At 33.7% G+C, this 21222-nt stretch overlaps 1 protein-coding gene and 2 pseudogenes across 17 annotated transcripts in view; 2 read left to right on the plus strand and 1 right to left on the minus strand.

Moving 5' to 3' along the window:
- The window catches only part of ZNF644 (zinc finger protein 644), a 107273-nt gene that overhangs the window by 52645 nt on the left and 33406 nt on the right, over positions 1–21222 (minus strand). For 15 of the 17 annotated variants that reach the window (XR_013384324.1, XM_077905369.1, XM_077905366.1 and 12 more), the window contains one exon: positions 19682–19742. The exons of 1 other annotated variant lie outside the window; for it this stretch is intronic. Coding sequence is in view for 14 of the 16 variants with exons in the window: in XM_077905369.1 (XP_077761495.1) it covers positions 19682–19725 (44 nt within the window). In the remaining 2 variants the exon portion in view is untranslated. Of the gene's footprint in view, positions 1–13383; positions 13494–19681; positions 19743–21222 lie in introns of those variants that run through there. One more of the 17 variants, XM_077905372.1, reaches the window with a different exon arrangement.
- On the plus strand, positions 9503–9816 carry LOC144318145 (large ribosomal subunit protein eL43 pseudogene; annotated as a pseudogene).
- LOC144318150 (large ribosomal subunit protein eL43 pseudogene) lies at positions 14614–15365 on the plus strand (annotated as a pseudogene).

Genomic DNA, 21222 nt, shown 5'->3' on the forward strand with positions numbered 1-21222 from the left:
AAGCTGATAAAAACAAAGAGAAAAGGAACCCTTGTGTGGTACTGGCAGGAATGTAAATTGGTTTAGACGCTATGAAAAACAGTATGGAGGTTCCTCAAAAAATAAACTACCCTATGATCCAGCAATTCCATTTCTGGGTATATATCCAAAGAAAACAAAAACACTAACTTGAAAAGATAACTGCCACCACTCTATGTTCATAGCAGATTATTTACAACAGCTAAGATATGGAAACAACCTAAGTGTCCATCAGTGGACAAACAAAGAAGTTGTGGTAAATATATACAATAGAGTATTATTCAGCTATAAGAAAGGAGAAAATCTTGCCACTTACAACAACCTAGATGGACCGTGAAGGCACCATGCTAAGTAAAATAAGTCAGAGAAAGGCAAACAATGCATGACCTCATTCATCTACACGTGGAATCTAAAAGGAAAAAAAAGAAACAAAAAATTCACAAAGAGATCAGATTTATGGTTAAAAGAGGCAGGGTGGTAGTGGGAGAGGGAAATGGGAGAAAGATGGCCAAAAAGTACAATTTCCAGATATAAAATAATTAAGTACTAGAAATGTACTGTATAACACAATGACTACAGTTGACATTGCTATAGGATATATCAGAAAATTGAAAGTGTAAATCCTAAGAGTTCTCATCACATGAAAACTAATGACACTAAATGACACTAAACTAATGACAATAATCATTTCACAATGCTGCTGACCCCTGAACAACACAGGTTTGAACTGTATGGGTCTAGTTACAAGCAGATATTTCATAGTACACTATTGTAAATGTATTTTCTTTTCCTCATGAATTTCCTAATAACATTTTCTTTTCTCTAGCTTATTTTATTTTAAGAACAGTATCTAATATATATCACATGAAGTATGTAGTAATCCACTCTTCATGTTATTGGTAAGTCTTCTGATCAACAGTTGGCTATTAGCAGTTAAGTTGCCATGAAGTCAAAAGTCATACATGGATTTTCTATTGTAGGGAGTCAGCACCCTTAGCCCCCACATCATTCAAACCATTATGATGTAGAACTTAAACTTATATAGTGATGTATGTGAATTATATCTCAAGAAAACTAAGAAAAAAAATTAAAATAATACAGAAAAAAAAATCAACATGCAAAGGTCAACTGCATTTCCATAAATAGACAATGACCATTCTGAAAAAACATTAAGAAAGCAATACCATTTACAAAAGCATCAAAAAGAATACAATACTGGGGCTCTTCAGTGGTGCAGTTAAGTGTCCAACTCTTGATTTCAGCTCAAGTATCCATCTTGGAGTCATGAGTTCAAGCCCCATGTTGGGCTCCACACTGGGTGGGGAGCCTACTTAAAAAATTAGTTAATTAATTAATAATTTTCTTTAGAAAAGAGTATTTAGGAATAAACTTAACCAAAGACGCTAAAGTCTTATATACTGAAAACATTGTCAAAAGAAAGTAAAGATGACAAAAATAAGTGAAAAGACATCTAGTGTTCATGGATTAGGAGACTTAGTAACATTAAAATATTAATACTACTCAAAGTAGATTTAATGCAATCCTTATGAATATCCCAGGGGCATTTCTACAGACAGAAAATTTCATTCTAACACTTACATGGAATTTCAAGGGACCCTAAATAGTCAATCTTGAAATTGAACAAAGTTACAGATCTCACACTTCCTGATTTTAAAACTTAACCACAAAACTACAGTAATCAAAACAATGTGGTAGTGGCAGAAAGACAAACATACAGACTAATGGACTATAATAGATAGCTCAGAAATACATTCTCACTAAAAAGGTCAAATGATTTTTGACAAGGATGCCAAGAACATTCAAAAGGGATAGACAGTCTTCTCAACAAATGATGCTGAGAAATTCAAATAAACATGCACAAGAATGAAATTGGACTCTTTCAAATGCTGAATCCATTTCACATACCTGGAAATAAACCCCACCTGTTTGTAATGTGTAATCGTTTTTATACATTGTTTGGCTCAACTTGCTAATATTGAGAACTTTTTGCATCTAAGTTTATCACAGATGTTAATCTGTAGAGTTTTGTTTTTGTACCGCATCCATCTATTTTTTTTATTATCAATGTAATGTTAGCTTCATAAAATGAAATGGAAAGCATTTCCTCTTCCATTTTCTGGAAAGGATTATATAAAACTGGTGTTATTCTTCTTAAAATTGTTTAAAATAATTCTCCAGTTTGGAATTTTCCAGTGAAACTCTCCATCTTGGCCTAGAGATTTCTTTCTTGGGAACTGTGTCACAATTCTAAATTCAATGCCCTTAACAATTACTGGGCCATTAAACATAAATTTCATATTGAATGAGTTGTGGTTGGTTTGTTTTTCAAGATACTGGGCTATTTCATCCAAATTGTTAAATTTCTGTAAATTGTTCATAGCAAGCTCTAATTATCCTTACAATGTCTAAAAGGATCTACAGTGATATCCCGTTACATGACTAAATTGGTAATTTTTATCCACTTTCTTTTTATCTTTGTCAGTCCTGCGGAAGCTTATCAATTTTGTTGATTTTTCATATTAAGTAGCTTTTTGTTTCAGTGATTTTTCGCTTTTTAATCTCATTTATTTCTACTCTTAAATTTATTATTTTCTTTTTCTGTTTGCTTTGGGTTTCTTTTACTTCTCATTTTCTATTATATGAAAATTTTCTTTTCAAATGTAACATTTAATGCTGTAAATTTCTCAGCAATGCTTTAGCATATTTTCATATGCTCTATTTTCATCTTCAGTAAGGTTTTTTTTTTTTTAATTTTGAGAATTTTTAGGCCATGGATTATTCAGAAGTGTGTTAATTTTCAATCGACAGATTCTCCTGTTACTGATCTCTAATTTGATTCCAATATGGTAAGAGAATATATTTTGTATGATTACCATTCTTCAAATTTGTTTTTTCTTTCCCCATTCTTCAAATTTGTATTGTTGAAGATGTTGTCTATCTTCAGGAGTGTTTAAGGAATACTTGAATAAAATGTATATTCCTATTATATTGCTAGATGGCATGTTTTATATACATCATTTAGATCTTATGGTTTACTGTTTTCAGTTTTTTTATATTCTTGCTGATCTTATGCCTAGTAGTGGTATCAGTTGTGGAAGAGAGTATTAAAGTCTTCAATCATAACTGTGGAATCATCTCTTCCTTTTTCAGCTTTATCAGTTTTTTGTTTTGTTTTGTTTGCTTGTTTTTTAGTGTAGATTACAGCTCTATTGTTTGGTACACACACAACAAGGGTTGTGGAACTAGGGTTCCTCTTGGACCCTAGTACTTTTCTTTGTTCTGAAGTCTACTTTACCAGAATTTAATGTAACTATTCTTGCTTCTTAGTTAGGTTGTTTGTATGGTATAATCTTTCTATCTTTTCATTTTTAGCCAACTTATGTCACTGAATTTGAAGTAAATTTCTCATAAGCCTACATTAGTAGAGTTGTATGTCTTTTATCCAGTGTCATTTTCTTTCTTTTGACTGATATATTTATACCATTTACATTTTTTTTAAGGCTTTATTTATTTATTCATGAGAGACAGAGAGAGAGAGAGGCAGAGACAGAGGCAGAGAGAGAGAAGCAGGCTCCATGCAGGGAGCCTGATATGGAACTCAATCCCGGGTCTCCAGGATCACGCCCTGGGCTGAAGTTGGCGCTAACCCATGGAGTCACCCGGGCTGCCCTACCATGTACATTTAAAGTAATTTCCAATCTTCAGATTAAATGTGCCTACTTACCTGTGGCAGGTATGACTATGTTAGAAGAGCCACTTCAAAACCACAAGAATAATGACTCAATATAGAGAACATCAATAAAGAAATAAAAAAAGAAACAGTTAATTTATAAAACAAATTCTGGAGATGAACAATAATTAAAATGAAAAATTCACTAGTGACCTTCAAAAGATTTGAGCAAGCAGAAGACCATCAGTGGATATGAAAGTAGGTAAACTGAAATTAACAATTTGAGAAGTAGAAAAATAAAATGAAGAAAAATGCAGAGCCTAAGAGACCTGTGGACACCATCAAGTATACCAGCCTATTTATAATGAGACAAAGGAGGAGAAAAAGAGGTAGAAAGAGTATTTCAAAAAAATAATGGTGATAAATATCCAAATTTTGATAAAAGGCATGAAGCTAAACAGCTAACAAACTCAACAAGCTCCAAGTAGGAAAACTCCAGGGATGCCTGGGTGGCTCAGCAGTTGAACATCTGCCTTTGGCTCAGGGAGTGATCCTGGAGTCCTGGGATTGAGTCCCACATGAGGCTCCCTGCATGGAGCCTGCCACTCCCTCTGCCTGTGTCTCTGCCGCTCTAATGAATAAATAAATAAAATCTTAAAGAAAAAAAAAAAAGGAAAACTCCAAATAGATCCAGACTAAGTCACGTTAATATAAAATGGTCAAAACACAAACACAAAGAATGAGTAAAAGCAGCAGGAGAGAAGCAATTAGTCACATACATTGGGCCCTAAATAAGATAAAAAGCTAATTTCTCATCAGATACCATGGAAGCTACAAAGCATCAACATAATAAGGTGTGAAAAGAAAAAACTTTTTAACCAAAAATTCTATACCCAGCAAAATTATCCTTTAAAAAAAGGATTAAGAGAGCCTCAGAAAAACAAAAGCTACAGAGTTAACCACTAGTAGACCTGCCTCTCAAGAAATGTTTGAGAGCGTCCTTCAAGCTACGATGAAAGTACACACTAAATGAGAACTCAAAACTATAAAAATAAAGAACAATAAAGACAACTACCCAGGTAAACAAAGAAGCCAGTACTACTGATAAAGTAACTTGAAACAGTAGAACCAAAACAGAAGACAGATGGAGTTACATAGAAACATTTACATTACAGGTACAAAGCTAGTATTACATTACATTACACGTACAAAGCTAGTATTAATTTAAGCTAGATTATTATAATCTTAAAATGTTAATTGTAATTGCCAAGGTAAACACAAGAAAATAACTAAAAAATACACATGAAAGGAAATGAGAAGGAAGTCAAAATGATGCACAAGACAAAGATCAATCAACATACCCAAAAAAGCAGTAATGGATAAAATAACCACAGAGATTATCAATGAGGAACAGAGAACTTGAATAACACTACAGAACAAGTGCACCTGACATACAAAGAATAATCTACCCAACAACAGCAGAATATAATTTATTTTCAAAGTATATACGGAACATTATGCCACAAAACAAGTCATAAGGATTCAAGACTGAAATGATACAAGTACCTTTTCTGAAATGAAACTAGAAATCAACAGCACAAAAGAAAATGGAAATCCACAAATCTGTGAAAATTTAACACTCTTAAATAACCAATGGGTCAAAACAAAGAAAAACAAGAAATTATAAAATACTGAGACAAATGAAAATGAAAACACAACATACCAAAACTTGAGGGTCACAGTAAAAGCAATACTAACAGGGAAGTGTACAGTTGTAAATATTTAGATTAAAAAAGAAAAAAGAGGGACGCCTAGGTAGCTCAGTGGCTGAGTGTCTGCTTTCAGCCCAGGGAGTGATCCTGGAGTCCTGAGATCAAGTCCCACATCAGGCTTCCTGCATAGAGCCTGCTTCTCCCCTCTACCTGTGTCTCTGCCTCTGTCTCTCATGAATAAGTAAAATCTTTTTTAAAAACAATTTTAAAAAAAGACCTTAAATCAACAACCTAATTTTACAACTCTAGATATTAGAAAAGGGAAATATTAGCCCAAAGTAAGAAGAAGGAAGCAAATAATAAAGATCAGAGAAGAGATAAATGGAACAGAGAACACAAAAACAACAGAAAAAAACAATGAAATAAAGGGTTGGCTTAATGAAGAGATCAACAAAACTGATAAATCCTCTGCTAGGAATTAATTAAGAAAAAAAGAAAGGAGTCAATTAAATAAAAAAAATGAAAGATGTTGTTATAAACAATGTTACAGAAACGAAGAGGATTATAAAAAAAAGTACTTTGAACAAAAACAGTGGGATAACCAAAAAGAAATGGATAAATTCCTAGGAACATGCAACATAGGAAGACTTAATCATGAAGCAATAAAAAAGTATGAGCAGACCTATAACTTGTAAGGAGATTAAAGCAGTAATCAAACCCTACTTCCTGAAAAAAGGAAAGTCCAAGACTAAATGGTTTCGCTGGAGAGTTCTATCCAATATATTGAACGAATTAACACCAATACTCTTGAAACTCTTCCCAAAAGAGGAGGAAACTTTTCCAAGCTCATTCAATGAGGCCAGCATTACACCGGTACCAAAGTTAGACAAAGACACAAGAGAACTACAGACCATTATCTTTGATTAATATTGATAGCAAAAAATTCTGAACTAAAAGTAAAAGTGATTTCAAAAGCACACTGAAAGGATTGCTACACCATGAGTAACTGGAATTTATTATTGGAACGCAAAGATGACTGAACATATGAAAATCAATCAGTGTAATATACTACACTTAACAGAACGAACAAACACAACATAAATCATCTCAACTGATGCAGAAAAAAACATTTAACAACATGCAACACCATTTTATGATTTAAAAAACTCTCAATAAACTAGGAATAGAAGAAATCTACCTAGACATAATGAAGTCCATTTACAAAAAAGCACACAGCTAAAAATCATACTCAGTGGTGAAATACTGAAAGTTTTCCCTCTAATATCAGGAATAAGATAAGGTCGTCTGCTCCTGCTACTCTAAATAAATAAATTAATTAATTAATTAATTAATTAAAAAAAAAAAAAGCATTCAAATTGGAAAGGAGGGACGCCTGGGTGGCTCAGCGGTTTAGAGCCTGCCTTTGGCCCAGGGTGTGATCCTGGAGTCCTGGGATGGGGTCCTGCATCGGGTTCCCTGCATGGAGCCTGCCTCTCTCTCTCTCTGTGTGTCTCTCATGAATAAATAATTTAAAAATCTTAAAAAAAATTGGAAAGGAAATTCTCTTTATAGATACAACCTTTATAGAAAACCTGAAAATACCACAAAAAACCGTTAAACTAATAAACAAATTCACCAGTGTTGTAGGACAGAAAATTAACACACAAAAGTCAGATGTGTCTATACTTAACAGTAAACAACCTCAAAAAATTTATCCATCTCATTTAAAAAAGCATCAAAAAGAATAAAAACTTAAAAATAAACTTAAGGAGTTTATTCAAGGAGATGAAAGACTTGTGCACAGAAAACCACAATGCTGAAAAAAGTCAAAGAAAACAGAAACGGAAAAATATCCAGTATTCAAGTATTGGGAGACTTAATTTTAAGATGTCCATATTATCTAGATACAACATAATCACTATCAATCCCAGTAGCATTTTTTTTTTTTTTTTGCAGAAGTAGATAAACTCACTCTAAAATTCATATGAAATATCAAGGGATCCCAAAAGTCAAAGCAATTTTGAAAAAAAAGAACGAAGTCATACGTCTCATATCTCTTAATTTAAAAATAAACTTACAATGCTACAGTAATTAAAACATTCTAGTAATGGCATAAAGATAAATAGACCAAAGGAATGGGAAGACAGACCCTGGAAATACACGTACAAATCTCTGCCAAGGATGCAAGACCATGCGATGAAAAAGCGACAGTCTCTTCAACAAATGGTGCTGGGAAAACTGGATAAACACATACGAAAGGATGAAGATGGATCCTTCTTTTACACCATAAATAAAAAATTTACTCAAAGTGAATTAAAGATCTAAATATTAAGACCTAAAACTATAAAACTCCTAGGAGAAAATAAGAGAAAAAGCTTTGCAACATCAAACTTGACAATAATTTCTTGGATACCAGAAACAGAGACAACAAAAACAAAAACAGACTGAAGTATATCAAACCTAAAAACTTGTATATCAAAGGACACGATCAACAGGGTCAATATGCAGGTGATCTATAGAATGGGAGAAAATACTACCAAGCTGCGGAAGGAACTAATGTCTAGAATATATTTTAAAGTTCCTACAAAAAAAATCCAATTAAAAAATGACCAAAGTAAAAAAAAAAAAAAAAAAAAAAAAATGACCAAAGTACTTGAATGGATGTTTGTCTAAATATGATCTACAAATGGCTAACAAACATATGAAAAAATGCTCAATATCATTAATCATCAGAGAAGTGCAAATAAAACAATGAAGTATCACTGCACATTCATTAGGATGGTTGTGTTTTCAAAACAACAAAATCACAAATGTTGGTGAAGATGTGTGTGCTGTTGGTGGGATTGTAAAGTGGTACAGAAACAGTATGGAGGTTCCTGGAAAACTTAGAACTATAATGATCCAGCAATAATACTTTGAGGTATATATTCAAAAAAATTTAAAGAGTCTTTTTTTTTTTTTTTTAAAGATCTTATTTATTTACTTGCAAAAGACACACATGGTGGGGGCAGGGGAGAGGCACAGACACAGGGAGAGGGAGAACAGGCTCCATTCCATGCAGGGAGCCTGACGTGGGACTCGATCCCGGGTCTCCAGGACCACACACTGGGCTGAAGGCGGCGCTAAACTGCTGAGCCACCCGGGCTGCCTAAAATTTTATTAAAGAGTCTTGAAGAATGTTTGCACACCCATGTTCATATCGGCACTATTCACAATAGCCAAGAGATGGGAGCAACCCAAACATCTACTGATGGATGAATCAATAAAGGAAACGTGGTATATGAATACAATGAAATATTATATAACCTTAAACAAGAAAAATCCTGTCACATGCACCAAACTGATGAACCATAAGAACATTACACTAAGTGAGATAAGCCAGTCACAAAAAGACAAAAAGTGTATGATTCCACCTACATGAGTTATATAAAATAGTCAAATTTATGAAAACAGAAAGTAGAATGTGGTCACCAAGGGCTGGGAGGAGGAGCAAAAGGGGAAATGATTGTTTAATAATAGGTAGAGAGTCTCAGATTTGCAAGATAAAATAGTTTTGGATATCTGTTTCATAAAAATGTTAATATACTTAATACTATTAAACCATATACTTAAAAAAATAATTAAGATGTGCATAGTAACACTATTCAAAATAGCCTAAAGGTGTAAGCAACCCAAATGTCCATCCACAGATGAACAGGTAAAGAATATACAGCATAGCCATACAATAGAATATTACTCAGGCATAAAAAGAAATGAAGTGCTGGGGCGCTTGGGTGGCTTAGTCAGTTAAGTATCCAACTCTTGGTTTCAGCTAAGGTCATGATCTCATGGGTCCTGAGATGGAGCCCCAGGTATGGCTCCCAGCTCAGCAAGGAGTTTGACTGAAGGTTCTCGCCCTCTGTCCCTCCCCCTGGCATGCACTGTCTAAAACAACTAAATCTTTAAAAAAAAAAAGGGGGGGGGGTAATGAAATACCCATATGCTACAACATGGATGAACCTCAAACACGTTATGCTGCAACTGGCTAGCTCATTTGGTAGAGTGTACAGCTCTTGATCTCAGGGTCAAGAGTTTGAGCCCCATGTTGGGTTCAGACCAAGGTTGTGGCAATACAGTTAAACACACCAAAAAGGTCAGACTCCTGGGTAAATACAGGACCTGTTATGGTGCGTCCCTCAGGAAAATGGTGAGAAAGAGTGAAATAAGCCAGATGACAAGTACACTTGCTCCTTCTGTGGCAAAACCAAGATGAAAAGACAAGCTGTGAGGATCTGGCATTGTGGTTCCTATATGAAAACGGCAGCCAGTGCTGCCTGGGCCTACAACTACAACACCATTTCTGCCCTCACACTGAAGTCTGCCATCAGATGACTGGAGGAGACCAAAGACCAGTAGAAGCTTCACCATTTGAAACACTGCTAGCCTATAAAAAATGGGTCAATTCTGTAACAAAACTACTTTGGTTTGTTATTAAATTCATTAACTGGATGTTCCAATTTGCACTGCATTGATTTTGCTTTCTCAAAAGACTTGGAAATTTAAAACCCTTCTAATTTTTAATGGAAAAGCATACTGAGGTAGGCTATCCTAATACAGTACTTTTTTTCTATAGTCAAATGATAAATGACATAATAATATAAGCCTTAGAGGTTAGGTATGTGTCTTTGCTTTCCATAGATAAGTGTTATCTTTGCCAGTTCCACTTCTTTGACATACATTAGTTTAGGCTGTGCGGACTTTTGTTTTTAGATCATTAATTTTTTTTAATCTTTCTAAAGGTAGAATGACATATACTGCCTCCTAACTTTTGGGTGTTTTGACTGACCACACATTTCATCAGCATCTTCAGAAAACAGAATGAAACAATTAGAATTTTAGAACAAATTTTGCAGATGTCTATAACATTCTCCATTTTTCAGTTTGCACAGAAGGACTGACAGGATTAAGTTACTCAAATTGATATAGTCACACTAATAAAAATGAAGTTCCATAGAGGAAACACACAATGAGATAACACCACACACCTTTCAAAATGCTACAATAAAAAAAATTTTTTTAAATTACTTTCAGCACCTAATGCTTGCAAGAATGTGGAGAAACTAGATCACTTAAAAAATGCTGAAAAACAATTTGGCCATTTCTATTAAACCTAAACATGTAACTAGCATATGCACTCAGCAATTGCACTCTGGGGCATTTATTCTAGGGAAATGAAAACTGATGTTTACACATAAACTTGTACTCAAATGTTCATATTAGCTATATTCATAATAGACCCAAAATGGAAATGACCCAGACATTTGTTCTCCCGTAGATGAACAGTTAAATTATGATACGCTGACAACATGAAATACTACTCAGCAATAAAAAGGAATAAACTAATCAATGTATACAACTTGGATGAATCTTGAGGGAATTGTGGTGACTGAAAAAAGTCAATACCAGAATATTGTATACTGTATAATTCTATCACATGAAATGAAAAAATTATAGAAATGGCAAACATTATTGGTTACAAGGGATTAGGGATTGGAGAAGGGAAACAAGTTATAAAAAGGCATTATTAAGCAGTGTTGAGAGGGAAGAACATAGAAGGAAATCAGCATAAATATGAATGGTTACAGGGTAATTTAAAAGGGGGAATATTACTTAAAAGTATAATCATTTAAATTGGAAAAACTAACTTGTCTGCCACTCTGTCATCTGACTAAAAATAAAATTGGTTAGATATTAAATATTTTATGTAAACCCTGACTGATTATTCAACAAATATATTATCTCTGTAACAAGAACTGTTCTAGATGGTGAGTATACAATGGGGGGAACAAGGTGGGGAAGGTCCTACTCATATACACTTTTCCTACAAATGATATTTTTTCCCCACGCAAACCCTCCCAAATGATTTTCTGAATCATGATTACCCTAAAGTCTTAACCCAAATTTTGTTACTCAAACTAGAAAATGTCTCCTCATCAAATATTATCAGAATTCATATTCAGCTAGTATGTATTAGACAATATTCATGGAAATCCAAGACTCAACACATTTAAAATCCTCTCAGGTACTCAAATATCTTTGTTAAGACTTTTGTTATTAGTAGTACAATTATTTATCCATCAATAGTATTAAATCTTGTTTAATTAAGAGTAAAGAGAGGCCAGAAACTGTAATAAAAACAGCAACTCATAAATCCATATGGAACAAGCCATTTTTCAATAATCTTTGTCTTTTTTATCCCCACCACTACCACTCTAAAGTCAGGTCATCCTGAATCCAATCTAGTTTCTCCTCCAATCTGTTCTCCACATCTTAATTAAATGTTTTTCTAAAACACAGATCTGATCACATCATTCCCTCACATTTTAACTCCTTTAATGATCTCTTATTATTGTTAATCCAAACACTTTAAAAAGGTTTCTAGGGGATCTCTGGGTGGCTCAGCGGTTTAGCACCTGCCTTCAGCCCAGGGTGTGATCCTGGAGCCTCGGGATCGAGTCCCACGTCGGGCTCCCTGCATGGAGCCTGCTTCTCCCTCTGCCTGTGTCTCTGCCTCTCTCTCTGTGTGTCTCTCATGAAGAAATAAATAAACTCTTAAATAAACAAATAAAATGGTTTCTAAAACCCCCAATAAAATACCTCAAGATTTACTCTCCCTCTTCTCTTTTTTAATATTTTATTTATTTATTCATGAGAGACACAGAAAGAGAGAGGCAGAGAAGCAGACAGAGGGAGAAGCAGGCTCCCTGTGGGGAGCCTGATGTGGGCCTTGATTCCAGGACCCCAGGTTCACTCCCTGAGCAGAAGGCAGGTGCTCAACCACTAAGCCACCCAGGTGTCCCTCCCTCTTCTCTCTTGACACTAGCCACTCCCCTCTCCTCACTCCTTGTAGAACTCCACACTCACGACATACCACATTTCTTTCAGTTCCACCAATCTTCTCCTTCTCTTTCCTCTCATCCTTCCACATGCTATTTCTTCTGCTAACAATAGTCCTTCCCTAAATTTTATCTAGATAAATCATTAACAGTTCTTCTAAGTTTTAGTTTAAATGTCACTTCTGGGAGTCCTTGGGATATTTTCATTCAATAAATCTTTATTAAATGCTCATTGACAGTCAAGTCCATACTCAGTGTTTGTTTGCTTTTTTTTTATTTGAGAGAGAAAAAGAAAGAGACTGAGAGAGCAAGTGAAGGGAGGGGCAGAGGGAGAAGCAGACTCTCTGCCAAGCAGGGAGCCAGACACTCAGGGATCGATCCCAGGATCCTGAAATCATGACCCGAGCTGAAGGCAGACACTTAACTGACTTAGCTACCCAGGTGCCCATACATTCAGTTCTTACATCTTAATAAATAAAACAGACATGGTCATTGCCATCCAAGAACACAAACTATCACAACATTAATCCCATCTTATTATACTTACATATTTAGTCATCCTTCCTCTTTATACTAATAACTAGTATCAGATATGAGCTAAAACCAATGTAGCTACAATAACCAGTTCAGAAAACACTGAATAAATCAAAATAAATCAAAATCTTAAACAAGTATTACTGACCACTGATCATATGACATATACACCCATAGTCCCCAGTCTGGCTGGAAGACCCTAAACCATTGCAAATATCTGCTTTTATGGTCAGTCATCTCAAAGAACAAAAGATCAGAGGTTCAAAGACCTCTGATTAGAATTAGAATCAGGTTCTAATTTTGTCTGCAATTATCTACCTGACTTCAAGTTGTCTTTAATTATTTATAAGCCTCACACTCTTAAGTACAATAGTATAATATGTAAATCAATGATCATTATGGAGTCTTTCACAGTATAATTTATTTCTTGATGGGTTCAAAATTAGTTGTTAAAAAGTTTCAAAAACAGAACAAGGAAACCATTCAATGACTTCCTAAACTACAGTAAATTATAAACTTTAGTACACTTAAGAAAATGCCAGTAATGGGGCACCTGGGTGGATCAGTTGGTTAGGCACCCGACACTTGATCTCAGCTCAGGTCTTGATCTCAGGGTTGTGAGTTCAAGCCCCATGCTGGGCTCGATGCTAGGGCTGGAGCCTACTAAAAAAAAAAAAGCCAGTAATTTTGACAACACAGACATCCAATTAAATGAAACTATTTTACAAAATAATTTCTAGAAATTAAAGTAAGACTTAGTTCACACTCCCTTTGTCCACATTTTCCCAAGGTCATCCTATAATCAAAATTCTAATTCTTTTCTTCAGAGCCCAACTCAAACATCACCTTCCTTCAACAAAGCCTTTCCTGATCTCTCCCTTCAAAATTCCCTTCCCTATATATACCTGACAGTATTCTGTCCACGAGTTATAACATAATTAGCTATATGACACCGAGAATTCTCATTACCAATGAGTGCATATTTAACATATAGCATAGTGCCTAGAACATGATGTTTCTTTTTTTTCCTTTTTTAAAATATTTTATTTATTTATTTATTCATGAGAGACACAGAGAGAGAGAGGCCAAGACACAGGAAGAGGGAGGAGTAGGCTCCATGCAAGGAGCCTGACATGGGACTCGATCCCGGGTCTCCAGGATCACACTCCGGGCTGAAGGCAGCCTAAACCGCTGAGCCACCCGGGCTGCCCAGAACATGATGTTTCAATAAAGGCTTACTGAATACCTTGTTTTATTTAGGACCTTTTTTTATAGTTTAGACCTACTACAGAGGGTTAACTGTATAGCAAAAATAAAATTCTTTCACTTCACAGGGCAGTTTATGGTTCCCTGTTCATTTATTAGAATGACATTTGCCACTTAGCCTTTAACTGTTAAGTTGAAAACCACATCAGATTTGAGTAGAAATTGTTATAACAAATACACGTCTAGATGAAGCTTTCTTTGGAAAAATAGCACAGCTTCAAAACAAATCAATGTAGCCTATTTAGCCTTTTAGACAAATGAAACAACAAAGTGAAACTAACGAGTTTTAAGAGATGTAGACAAAGGGAGATAGAAATGAAAAGACATCACACTGGAAAATACTATGCAAAAAATAAGCCCAAAGGAAGGCAGTATCTAAATCCTTAAAAATAACTCAAAGAAAGCCACCATAATAATGTTAAGGATTTTCCCAGCTCTTTTTTCAGGTCTTAAATTTAGTAATTTCTAGAATTATAGAAAAGCTAGAACTGAGACTAGTAGTTACAGCTTATCACACATGCTAAGGGAGGTAAAGAAGAAAAAAACATACAAAGAAGGAAAGTTTTCTAAAGCTTGAGTTGTAAGAGACAACCTGTGAGCAGCATGTTATTAATCTAGACTTAATTAACCTAATACTTAGTAATAGCTTTTATTTTTATTTACAGACTACACTAACATTAGAGTTTGTAGTAAATTACAAAGAAATCCACCACAAAGAAATATGCTTTCTAAATAAGCAGCATGAAGGAATAAAGAGAACAAAGACAAACAATCTGATTATCCAGTATTAAATAACTAAATGCAGTACATAACACACAAAGATATGTTAATTGGTGGATTTAACCATAAAGGAGAAAAATTTGTCCCAATTATATAGTCTTCAAAAGAATTAGGTTATGATGAAGGTGACACTGCAAATCTAAGAGGACTCTCACAATTAAAGAAACATACCAGCTCTCTAGGCTCAGACCTAAGTTGCAGCAATACAGTTAAACACACCAAGAAAGTCAGACTCCTGGGTAAATACAGGACCTGTTATGGTGCTTCCCTCAGGAAAATGGTGAGAAAGAGTGAAATAAGCCAGATGACAAGTACACTTGCTCCTTCTGTGGCAAAACCAAGATGAAAAGACAAGCTGTGAGGATCTGGCATTGTGGTTCCTATATGAAAACGGCAGCCAGTGCTGCCTGGGCCTACAACTACAACACCATTTCTGCCCTCACACTGAAGTCTGCCATCAGATGACTGGAGGAGACCAAAGACCAGTAGAAGCTTCACCATTTGAAACATTGCTAGCCTATAATAAATGGGAAACTACTTTGGTTTGTTGTTAAATTCATTAATTGGATGTTCCAATTTGCACTGCATTGATTTTGCTTTCTCAAAAGACTTGGAAATTTAAAATCCTTCTAATTAAAAAAAATTCACCAATAAATACCACTTTTCATTCATTAGACTGCCATGGATTAAAACACAAGTTAATATTTAGTATTACATGCACATAGCAAATATATATAATATTTAATACTCTAAAAAACATTGCTAATAAAATACTAAGTGATATAATCTCATTGCAATTTTGCATTATCAGAAATTAAAGTCCACATATATACTGACCCAGCAATCTAATGCTACAAATTATCTTACCGACATTCTCACACAATTCCAATAACGTAGTAAAGAATATTTATTGCAGCACTGCATATACAAGCAAAAAACCCTGAGATTTACCCAAATATCTTTATCAACAAGGAAACAATTATATTAAATGTAATCCATATATGAAAAACATCCAAGATATGCCAGCAAATGGAAAGAGAAAGATGCAAAATATATCAGTTATTTCTGATAATTTATGGGTAGTATAGTGCTGAGAGAGGAGAGTTTTACTTATTCTTAATATCTTTGTACTATTTGCTTATACATAAATAAGCATATGTGACTTTATAAAAATATAATTTCAAAAATACTAAATACTACTTGACAATATATTTGAAAAAGGTCAAATGTACATTGTGCAATCTCATCTAGGATGAAGAACAAATATTTTTATTAATTTAAAAGTATTTTTCACATTACAACAAAGGGCAGCACATCTACATTCCTCATAAAGAGAGTGAAGCACTGAGAGCTTAATTTGAAAATTAAAGAAATTAGCTAATATAAATATTCATAAGGAACTTCAAATCCTTGGATTCAAGGACTCTGCAAAATGAAAAAAGCAGCTTCTGACTTTATAAAATATTGAAGAATGAAGACGAAGAGTCTGAAACTGAGGTATACCTACCAGCCTCTGAGAAGAGAAACTAGCCTAAAATATTTCAAATACACGTTAAATCAAGCAACCTCAAGGTTATATTTCTCTGAATACTCAAACTTTATCAACAATAAAACTAAACATACTTCACATCCGTGATGAAATAAAACAAATAACTAAAGTTCTACATTTGATAAGAATCTATGTCTAAGAAAATTCTTGTAGGGATCAGAAGAAACAGCATGAGATGGGGTCAATGTCCAACTCTGTATTCAACCTTTATGGCAGAAGCTGCAGAGAGGAAAAGCAACAAATTGATCCCAGTGGGGAAGAATTTCTTCTTGCTTTGGACTTGCTAGAAGGCATAAAAATCCCCTAGGTGACTACAATGGCCAATCCAACCAGCCGAATTTCAAATATGGAAGAAAAAAACTAGTATAAAATACTTTAAAATATTTTTAAAATTTCCTAAGTACATTATTCATATACCACAGATGTACAGTGATAAAACAAGATTTTTAAAATATTTTTCATCAAACAGCAAGCTTCCTAAGCTATAAAACTCAAAAATGTTATCACAATTCCAGACTATGATTCAATTTCCTTCTCTACTCCAATATTTTTTTACCCTCAGGAAAATGAGAAAAAATTTCTTTATAGATGTGACCAATCTTCTTAATCTTCTACTTGTATTAATCTAATACATCTTTTAAAATCTTTAAAGAAATAACTAGTACAAACTCACAAAAAGAGTATCATTAGTAGCAAACATTCTAATTTCCATAACATGGATTAATGCCTTCATTTGGAAAGAGTAATCAAAAGCAACACAGTTTTCCTTAAGGTCTTAACTAAGAACATTACTAGCCATTTCTTTCAAATGGATTCAAAGACGACTTAGGGGATATTTTGTTGCTCTTTTCAAAATTCTATAATGCTGCTTCTGTATTGTCCTCATTGGCTTTTCCCACAGTCCAAAAGCAACTGAAGCACCAATGTCCTCATCCCATTCCAGCCTGTATTCTGAATCCCTAGTTGACTGAGAGAGAATTCTGTTTATTGTTCTGTTTTACAAACATTCACTAAGTACACACAGTACTCTGGCACTGTGCTACTAAGATAAGTAAGACATTGATGATATCTACCTTTTTCAAAGAGCTCACTGTCCAGTAAAGAAAACATTCTATTGCCTTATGGCCAGTGTGGCTCAAAGGAAAAGATAATGCTGGAGATGGACTATTTCAGGAGATAAGCCGATGACCAGGAGGAAGAACAATGACAGTTGGGGAGGTAAGGGGCTGGGGAAGAGTGACAACATATAATTCGGACAAAAACTAAATATATGAAACATCAAATATAGTTTATTCAGATAATTCTAGGCATTCTGGAATATCTGCAGTGAGACCATTGTATGCCGTGTTATGGGGCTTACATGTTATTGTGCAGGTATTGGTAGAACAAAAAAGGGGACAACTAAAGGAAGGAAAGCAGGGCAGAATGCTGGCAAGTGAGGTCAGAGAGTTGGAGGATCCAATAAAGGAAATTAAAGAAAATACGTTAAAAAAATTTGTAGCACAGTTGTACAATGAAATAGTTACTCAGCAATAAAAACTACTGATACAGTAACATGGAGGAAACTCAAAAATACTATGTTGACTAAAAAAATGCCACATATAAAAAAAATGCCACATATAAAAAGTGCATATGATATCATCCTATAAAGATAAAATTCAAGAACAGGCAAAACTAAGCTCTGCTGATAAAATTCAGAAAAATGCTTACCTTGGGGAAAAGGCTATTCGACTGGAAAGGGAAGAATATAAGAAACTTTCTGATCAATGAAAATGTCCTACATTTTGATCTCTACGGTTGTTACATGTGTGAACATATATGTAAAAACCTCATTCAGTTCTATACTTCAAATTTTGCATACATAAATTACAACTTAGTTTATGTAAAAATGTAAATTATCTTATTAAAAAAGAAAAATTACATAATTGTGGTATAAGGTCAGAATAAGTTAAACCAGTGTCATCCCTTAAGCAACATCTGACCTACAAGAAATCAGAATAAAGGTTCTAACACTGTATATTCAACTAGCAAACAAAATCTCCATAAGATGTTAAGTACAGAAGTCTATCTAGCTCTTTCTTCCTTACAAGAAGATATATAGACAAGTGTTCCTTACACTAAATTCTGTGAAGATAATGTACTCTTCCTAAAGAAAATAGCTCACTATAAAGCCAAAAAATAACAATTTTCTACACAGAAGAACCTACCTTACAGAAAGTACTATAAAGATTATCAAGGCATGAGAAACAGTTAACAAAACATAAGAGCACAATAAATATTCTTCACACTACCACTACAAATATTATTATATAATAGCAATAAAAGCACAACTCTCCTTCATCAAATTATGCCTAAACCACTTCTTGAGAATACACTAACTGCATATTACTCAACTACTTTTCATTCTAGCCTTTATTTTTTTTTTTTAAACCTTTGAGAGCAGCAAGTTTCTGACAGCTGAAACGTCTGGTTAGATTAGAGAAGGACCAAGTTAACTACAATTTATCTAAGTATTCTTTTTAATCTGTTTATATCCTGAAACCATGTTCACTTACCAAAAGATAGCAAATCTAACTTTCTAACAATTCAACAGTTTATATTATTAAAAACTTGTCCTTCACATATCAGACCAAAAAAGTGCATGATCACAATTCATTTTCCTGAAAGACAATAAATAGTCTTAAAAAATTTAAAGCAAATCAGAATGCTAAATTAGAAAAGTCATTCAGCAGAGATACTCATAAAAAAAATGGTAAAACAATTATTTACAATCCTGAAACTTGTATTAACATAAAAAAGTCATAATTTGGCCAACTTAATCAATTTATAAAAGAGCTTCATTAATAGAAATAAGAAAGTAAAATCCACAAAGGCAAAAACTACTCAAGCACTATAATCCACTAAGAGAACATTGAAGGATAGAGCAAATCTCTTACTGAACTGGTTTCTGAATAGCTAAACCAAATACCAACCTAATTTTCTAAAATGTTTAATAGTCACTGGGAACCATATACTTAAGTTAAACTCAACGTAAAAGAAGGAAAACTAGGAATCTAGTTCCACAGTTTGATAGTTCTATTGTTACTCCCACCAAATCAACTGCAGCAAGTATATAAAAAAGTCAATTCTTCATATTTCAAAATTTTATTGAAAAACTCATTAATTCTGAGCTTGAAGGCACATTTTAAAAACTTAAGTCTTTTGTATTATTCCCTACTTCAATAGGTAACATTTAACAAAGTAGTCTTCTACTTACCTAGATTTTGTCTTATTAACATCTCGTTGCAAAAACAATCTCATTCGAAATTAACTCAAACCTGAAAGAATACATGTAAAGACCATCATTTAGTTTTGTGTGTCTGGTGTGAACGAATACATCTATGATACACTTACTCTTTTAAATTAAAAACTGCAAATCAAATTATTTTAACATAAGAGCTACTGGAAAAAATGTTTCAACTAAAACATGACCATTTAAAATTTTTAGGAAATCTAAAATTAAAACATGACCATTTAAAATTTTTAGGAAATCTAATTTTTTTATGAACAATAACCTAATCAAATGAGAAACAAATTTTCTAGCTCTTTAAAAAAATTTATAACTTATTTTTATTAATTTTAATAGCACAGCAATAATTAAAGCCAGTATGTTAATAAAACACACACTTCTATCTAGATATTTATCTAATACTACTACATATATACCAAAAGTACAAGGAAAAAAACACAGTATAAGATGGCATAAAAGTATATACTAAGTATAATAATGGTTAACAATGATTAAATATTTACTAAATGCCAGAGACCTTATCTAGAGGATAGTACATACTGGTTCTCTCCTGCTTCCTCAATTTAATCCACAACCTAGTATAACATAACAGCTACCCCAACATTTCACTGAAAATTTACTTGAAAAACTACCTACCCTTAATTTTATTACATTCCACAAATTCTCAGTATGTCTTATCCTGTACTCTACACATCTCCCCTTCCCCAACCTTAATCGGGCTTGTTACTCTTTTGAATTATTTCCAAAAAATGGTACCATCATACCTACTTGCCATTCTCACCTAGATTGCTATAACTATTCTATTTCCAGACTATCATCTCATATTTATTCTTCCCAGAATCGTGTACGTAATCACTTTGCAATAGCTATCCTGAGGATGTTACATCTATGGCTCAAGTCCTTCAACAGTACTAATCAATGATCTCATTCTTATTGATTATCCCCAATCTTTACTCTTCCATTCACTCCAGGTTTCTAATACTAAACCCCTTCAACTCCCAGAACAGCCCCTATGTCCTCTCAGTTTTCACACTGCTTCACATGGTGAACAATACCTACCTTCTCTCTAACTTTGCTAACACCTTTTTTTTTTTTTTTTTTTTTTACTAGTTTTGCAATATTTAGCTTAGTCACCCTGAAAGATCCTTCTTCAATTTGTTCAGCTATGGTGTTTCTCAATTGCTATAGCAACTGGTGATGGCTCTATTATCAACTGTTTACTTGTGTGTTTTCTAAACTACATACAGTGTGGACACACCAAGGAAAAGAATTCATTCAATTCATTTCAGCATTGTCAGTAGGTGGCACAGAGTAAAAGTACAACAATATAGGCTGAATGAAACATTAGAAATTTTGTGCTGTATCCCAAAATTTACAGAGATTTAGAAAATAAGTAAAATTCAGGCTAATGAGTTTAATTCACATTTCCAGGACTAAAAAAAAAAAAATTCCTATCACTTCTGAATCTAGTAACATTACTTTATGAAATTACTACATCTAAGTAAAAA

The sequence above is a fragment of the Canis aureus genome, chromosome 8 (assembly GCF_053574225.1).
Source record: "Canis aureus isolate CA01 chromosome 8, VMU_Caureus_v.1.0, whole genome shotgun sequence".
Lineage (NCBI taxonomy): Eukaryota > Metazoa > Chordata > Mammalia > Carnivora > Canidae > Canis > Canis aureus.